This window comes from Lactuca sativa, chromosome 8, assembly GCF_002870075.4.
Source record: "Lactuca sativa cultivar Salinas chromosome 8, Lsat_Salinas_v11, whole genome shotgun sequence".
Taxonomy (NCBI): Eukaryota; Viridiplantae; Streptophyta; class Magnoliopsida; order Asterales; family Asteraceae; genus Lactuca; species Lactuca sativa.
The window spans coordinates 84,237,637-84,245,090 of NC_056630.2; the positions used below are offsets into that span (position 1 = coordinate 84,237,637).

At 36.7% G+C, this 7,454-nt stretch overlaps 1 protein-coding gene across 1 annotated transcript; it reads right to left on the bottom strand.

Moving 5' to 3' along the window:
* Positions 1 to 387: 387 nt before the first annotated feature.
* On the bottom strand, positions 388 to 6,621 carry LOC111913732 (uncharacterized). Its single transcript, XM_052766476.1, has 7 exons — positions 6,384 to 6,621; positions 3,363 to 3,370; positions 2,963 to 3,280; positions 2,626 to 2,869; positions 1,664 to 2,172; positions 808 to 1,140; positions 388 to 696 (listed from the first exon to the last, which is right to left on the bottom strand). Exons 1-7 carry the CDS (start codon positions 6,619 to 6,621, stop codon positions 388 to 390), a joined length of 1,959 nt encoding a protein of 652 aa, XP_052622436.1.
* Positions 6,622 to 7,454: the final 833 nt, after the last annotated feature.

Genomic DNA, 7,454 nt, shown 5'->3' on the forward strand with positions numbered 1-7,454 from the left:
AAGTGAAATGGGGAAAATCATCAACAATTACAAGTATATACTTACTACCACCCACACTTTCAATTGCAGACAGTCCACAAAGATCAATATGTAGAAGCTCAAGAGGCTCGAAGATCTTAGTGTTTACAAGAGTTGGGTGACTCTTTCTGCTTTGCTTCCTCATTTCGCATGCTGCACACAGGTGATCCTTATCAAACTTTAAGAGAGGAAGTCATCGCACGTGATCACCAAGAACTAGCTTATTGTTGTCTTTGAAGTTAAGGTGCGAAAGCCTTCGGTGCCATAGCCAGCTTTCATCAAAATGAGCCTTCGTTAGCAGACATATAGTAGGCTTCCCTCTTATGGGAATTAAGTTTAAGGGATACATCTCTCCTTTTCGTTGTGATTTCAATAGAACTGATTTGGTTTTTTTTCTATAATTTCTGATCCTTCATCATCAAAAGATACTTTTAGGCCAGTTCTCACAACTAATTGTGAAACACTAATTAGATTGTGTTGCAACCCTTCCACATAAGCCACCTTCCGGATTGAAAAATCTCCATTTATGATCATCTCGTAGCCTTTTATTGTTCCAAAAGAATTATTGCCATACTTTACATAGCCACCATCCTTGAGAGCACGAAACTCTCTCACCTCTTCCTTTCTTCTTGTCATATGACACAAGCAGCCGCTATCTATATACCATTCATTGTCAAACTGCTCTGCAAAAATTTAAATAGATTGTCAAACTGCTCGTCACGTATAACCTGCAAAAATTTAAACAGATTTAGGAACCCATAATTGCTTGGGTCCTGGTGAGCCTTTTACAAAACAAGGAAAAGCAATAGAAAGATCAAGCATATACATTTGTTTTATTAAAGTGGTTTCGTCTTTCCTTTTAATGGTGAAAACCATGATTTTGTTATTCAATTTGTTTGAATCAGTTTGTTTTTCTTTATGTTGATTCTTAACAAATTCTCTCTTATCCTTCCTATGGTTAGTTGTCGTCTTCTTTGTTTGAACTTTAGAATCTGAGACGAGCTTTCCCTTCCCTTTAATGTTATTGATAAGAGTTTTCTTTGGTTGAGAGTGAGGAAGATTGTGTTTCCCAGAGAACCTTTTAGGAACCGATGACTTATGAGCGAAACTACCCTTTTGTTTCTGTGAAGCATAGGAATGACAATGTGAACACTGTTTAGGTTTCTCCTGTGAATGTACTATCGTCTGTTGGTTGGAATCTTTTTCTTTACATACATAGTTGGAGTTCTAGGATTGCTAAAACTACTTCCTCTCATTGAGATTTTTCTGATATCTCCTGTTTCGTTGACGTTTTTTCTCTACAAGTTGGTTGCAAGATTTGTGAACATTCACATTCGATTTCACCTTCCTGGCATGAGGTTCGGTTCCCACTGACTGAGGTTCTCTTGTGGATTTTGAAGATTCACTTTGAACGTCCTTGGTGCCATTTGTACTAGCTTTATTGAGCCTCGATGGATTTTTTAATGGTTCAGCTACGTATCTGTTTTTCACTCTCCACGAGGTTCATTCTGACAAACCTTTCGTTTCATCTGCATTGTTGATTGGGGTTGACCAAAAATACTCATCACAACCATCAGCGTTATCTTCATCTACTAAGGTTGTTAGCTCAACTATATGATCCTTAGTAACTCCAAAGGTAGCGTACACTTGATTTGGTACGGTTTGTACCTTTTGGTATACCACAACCTTCTCTTTCAGGACTTTGACCTTCTTTAGACAATCGAGTGAACTCGACAGAGTTTTCGGATATAAGGAATTTTGTTGGTTCAGGTTTTGTTTTAATGAATTCAGAACAGTCAACCTCATCCTCTACAGATATTTCACTCATGTCACTGTCCTCATCAAATTTAGATGCATTTTCAGCATTAATCTTGTTATCTGAACTCAACTTAGAACTCGATGAATCAAATTTCTGTACAATTTCGGTCTTTATTTTCAATCTATCATTTTCATCCAGTAAGTTTCTGAGCATGTCCTTTTGGTCTTTGGACTTAATAAATGACTCAATTTTGTCCAATCCAATTATGTAGGCTTTAGAAGTTTCTTCTGATGAGACAATTAATTCACAATTATAGAAATCAGCATCTATTTCATCTTCATTTAATTCAAGGAAAGGCAAAATCATTTTGTGAATTTTGTTGCCAGTCTCATAATCTAAATGCAACTAAGTAATATTGGAATAAAGACGTTTAACAATCAAGCAAAAAATATTCCTTTGTTTCAAAAACTTTAAATTGTCACGTTGCAAATAAGTTAATTCTTCTCTTGCTCTAACCAACTCTAATTCCTTCTTCTCTATCCATATCCTTCGCTCCTCACTCTTGGAAGACACCCTGCTAATTTGATCAGTTAAGTCAGAATTCGCAAGTCGAGTTTGTTTTAGGCTTCCACTTAAATTAGAGAAGGTGAATTTTAAATAATTTAATTCCTTTTCATAGTTAGATATGGGTATTTTAAGAGATTCAAGGATGGAATTTACCTTCTTGATCAATTGATCACATTCATTGATATGCTCTCCGACTGGTTTTGAGGTAAAGCATTTGTCTTACCCCTCCTTCGCTTCTTCACAACCGCCATCTGTTGTGTAGCCTCTTATTTATGACACACCATCTGTTCCCATCAAACATTTGTCGACAATCTTAGAGCCTTCTTCCCTCACAACAAATGCCATGCCAAGTGTGGTCTTACGAACTTCTTCATCTTCCGAGTCACTAGACCAAACTTCTACTCCTCCAAACTCGTTTTCTGCGACATCTTCCTGTACAATCAAAGCAGACATAGATTTATCATTGTCTTTCTTTTTCTTGATTTCCTCCAACTTGTGCATGAAGTAATCTTCATCATCTTCTCCCTATTTCTTCTCATCCAGTTTTCGTAACATGCAATCCTTCGCCAAATGATTCTGTCAGTGACAGTAGTGGCAGTCATACCCAGAGTTACTAACTAATTTTCCTTCTTTCTTCTCTTCTTCCTTCTGGAGAGTATTTTTGATCTCATCCTTCGCCTTCTCGGAGCTATAACTTCCTTGCCAGTTTCGGTTCTTGGCAGAAGGGAATTTCTTCCTTGCGAACCGCTTGGGGTTAGACACCATTAAAGCATACTCTTCACTAGTAAGATCACATTCCGAGAGATCAGTCTCAGGTTCTTCATCAGCCACAGATTTACCTTTAGCCACGAGTGCCAAAGAGCCCAAACTAGAGACAACTTTTGATTCTTTTGTCACAACACTTTCATGTGACTTGAGAATTCCTACAAGATTTCCCTACGAGTAAGCTTTGAATTGTTCATGTGCTTTAATGTGACAACCTGAAATTTGTAGCCAATATAACGAATCCCAGTCGAACCTGGTAACCTGTTTTAAGTTAATAAAATATCTTGGAAAATGAAATGTTCAAAAAGTCTCAACTAGGTTGTCTAAATGATAGATATCGTTTCAAGGTTTTCAGATATATCCAGATCACTCGACTCCGAGTTATAACAAAGAAGTTATGACCAACCGAAGATTCGTGTAAAAACCGGAAAAAGTTGTAAACATAAAACGCGAAGTTTCAATACAATAATTATTAGCCTTAGGTGTCTAAACGAAAGTTGTAGATTACGTTAAAACGTGAGCAGGCATAAAAAGAACGCCCAAATCTGACTTCATATGAGGAAGTTATATTTTTCTAAGTTCTGAAGTGGCAGTAGACAGCTAAAAACTCGAAACAGTGATCGAGTGATTTGTGGCCGACACAACCTAAATGAGAATCGAAGATCTCGTCAATGGTAACACAACGGTAAAAAGTCTGACAGAAACGGACATCGGATGAAGAAGTTATGGATTTTAAACAGACTTTTCGTGTCCCGGCCTATTAAAAATATATAATTAAAAATAAAGTCAAATTTTGCCAACAAAGTCTAAACGAGAGTTGTAGAGTACATTCTTACCTACGCGTGCATATAAAGAACGTCAAAAACGGAGCTCGTATGCAAAGATTACAGATTTTACAAGTTCGAGGCACACACACCAAGACGATTTACGCCCAACGTACCCTTGTACGCCCAGCATACTCGGGTGCTAGGCCTCGGTTCGTCCACGTCGCTCCAATTCTCTGTCCAAGGATGCGGTAAGCCATGATGCATGCGAACACCTAGCGTAACCGAAGTACGCCCAGCGTACTCCGAATTTACGCCCAGTGTAATGCCTCTTTCAGCACCCTATAAATAGGATGCGAGGGTGCCGACCATTTTTGCTCATTTCCTCCCTTTCTTGCGCCGAAGCTCTGCGTTTAAACCCTCGGAGCCATCCCAAAGTCCCGGTTTTCATATCCAAGTTCGGAAGGAAGTTTTACGCTCCCGAGATTCCCGAAAATCCCGAGAAATCCGCTTTCTCGAGTAGAAGTTATGCTCGGTTTTCGTCTCGCTTTCTTCAATCTATCAAGTGAGTTCATACCCCTACAAACACACTTTAAATACATTTTAAATGCATTTTAAATACTTTTAGGGGGGGGGGGGGGGAATACAAGTAAACACCCGGTTATTATCGTGTGAAAATATCTATCCTTTGCTATGTATTCGATATTATTATTTAATCAATCTTATGCGATTTATGACTAGTATACAAATGGATTTACTACACGTTTTGCTGTTTCACCAAACATATTACTTCAAAGGACTTTCTCAAACGTTTTTACATGTTAAATTCTTTATCAAATTGTCTTACATACTTTATGTTTCCTTTCAAACGCTGTTAGAATTGTGTTTCAAATAAAGGTTTTCTTATACTTAAAATTGTTCTTATCAAACAAACTACTTTCAAATCGTTTTACAAACTGACATCAAGTCATTATTTCTTAGTTATTCAACTTTTCAAAGATGTTACAAAACTTCTTTTATACTTTTATATTGTCAAATGCGTGCCTATATATGTATAGTTATATAAGTAATGTTTAAAGGACTTAGAATGGCTAGCTCGCTTTATTTCCTTTTCCTCGTTGGGATGTGGCCTTAGGGCATCGGTTATTCATCCGAATGTTGTCTAAATATTGTTTATATACATCATGTATACATATATAGACATAAAAGTTCCATCAGTAGGTTCAGTACCTTTGAGTAGCAAAGGCATACTTCGGTTATACACATACAATACTAGTAACTATAATAGGTATAGTTAGGAGATACTACTTACTATTCCAAGTACAAGGAATCATACAAGAGTCAGTTCATTCATGAGTCTATACTAATACATTACAGACTATATGAAATACGAACACATTACAAAAGATACAAATACATAGATAGTTTACTAGATATTCATGAAATTTTACATACTATAAGTACTATGTCAAGGAAATACTTTCATATACAAAATCAAATGGACTTTCATACGTAATCTATTTAATACTAAGATTTGTGAGACATTCAACTTCACGTACTTTCGAGTATGCAGTTAAAGTCCAGTATTATATACCATAATCTCTTGTAGGGAGAGCGTGATACTTGTGTATAGATCTATACGGGATTGACAATCCCGCACCTAAACTGTTAGCTACAGTTAGACCGGCAGGTCTGGGGTGACAAACGTCATAACATTCCAACGCCTGAAGAACGTTGTTACATGCAGTCTGGGTCATTAGTATGGTTATAAAACTCACATGGAGTATTATAAACACGTTGATTTACGGGGTTAATAAAATGCCTTAATGATTTTATACATACATAAATCTACTATTTTAGGCATGAAAAATACTATTGCATTTCAGTTTTAGGGACTTTTAAACTACCACCCACTTATGAATAAATATTGGATTTCTAAAAGCAAACGTTCAAAACAGTCGGGTCTTAGTAGAAGGCTACTTTTTATACTAGTAGGAAATATGGGATTTTCTAGGGTTTTCAAACGTTTACAACTACTTACAAACATGTTCATTGATACAAACTTTCCTTTAAACAATTACAGGTCTTTCTTTACAGTTTTACAAATCAAAGTCACATAAATACTTCTGACCCTGCCAACTTTATTGCTGATACTCGCTTTCAAAATAACTTGTGTTTTTAGGTCATAAATAGACAGGTACGACGACTAGGTTTTATGAAGACGAAGCAGTCAAGACTCGTCTTTTATTTTGAATATTCATTATGTAGATTTATACTATGAAAGAACTCACATATACTTAAAATTATACTATTAATGCAATGGATAATGTTGTTGCTTGTTTACTACTTTGCATTGTTTTGATACATTACATGATGTCCTCCGCCCCAGAACGTTTCCGCCATTCTTGGTTTTGGGGTGTGACATTTAACAGTTGAAACCACCGCCATCCATTCGAGTCTTAGTCCATTCATGAAAGTGACCTTCTGCTCGATCACCTCTCTGCCAATACCGTGCTTAATCATCTTACTGAGAAGATGGTTGTAACGAATGAATGTTTGAACAAGACTTTCCTCTGGCTTTTGCTTGAAGTCACCAAACTCCGAAAGTACAAGAGTTTGGATGGAATGCTTAAGATCCTCATCGGTGGAATATAACTCCTTAAGACTTTCCCAAATCTCCTTTACGGTAGTACACAAACTCACTAGGCGAAAGGTATCAGATTGTAAAGCGAATCTGATCATCCTCATTGCTTTTATATTGCTAGTCAGTTTGTCCTTCTCATCCTGAGGGATATATTTCACATCTACCCTTAGCTAATTGTACTCTTTCTGTGTCTTGATGATTCTATTGGTCCCGGAGTGAACGAAAGGACCTAAAGTAATAGCCTCCTAGATCAAATATTTGTTATCCTTTGAGCCGAGAACATAGTCTTCAAAGTGAAGAGCCCAGACTTCATATTCATGAGTATATAGGATCGGAATCCTTATGGTCGAGCCAATGCTATTAGAGATGTTGATGGGATTGGTTTGAGAGTCATTGAGAGACATGATGATTTGATCTGCTTACCTATCAAGAATCAGACTTGTAAAGATTGAGTTAGGGTAAAACTGAAATCAAGGAGTAGCGTCAATAAAGTGATGACGGCTCCAACAGATTCGATAATAGCAGAAACCCTAAAAAATTTCTTCAAATAGAAGGGATGCGTATGAATTACACAATCTTCTGCTCTGATACCAATTGATGAGATTAAAACACTTTAAGATAGATATGATTCTTAACAAGTAACACAAGAACACAAAGTAAATACAACAAAAGATGAATCAAACTGATGTCGAATGATTAATAAGCCAAAACCTCAGAAGAACTCCATGAAGAATTGTTATTGTAGAGGTATGGTAGGGTTACAATAATGATATGATCGACAACTTGCTTTACGATGCATGCATGCACTCTACTTATACTAGAACCCTAATAAATGATGGTTGGACAGGCCCACGCTGTATACAAAAAGCCCAATGACGCAATCTTCTATACCCAACAACTACAATGATATACTTGTTATTTAGTTGTTAAAACTGAG

Coding starts and splice junctions, on each gene's coding strand:
- LOC111913732 (XM_052766476.1), bottom strand. CDS start 6,621: ATGAGGATGATCAGATTCGCTTTACAATCTGATACCTTTCGCCTAGTG. Junction 2,870..2,962: donor AGAAGAAAGAAGGAAAATTA/GTTAGTAACTCT, acceptor GAGAAGAAATAG/GGAGAAGATGATGAAGATTA. Junction 1,141..1,663: donor CAAACCGTACCAAATCAAGT/GTACGCTACCTT, acceptor TATGCTTCACAG/AAACAAAAGGGTAGTTTCGC.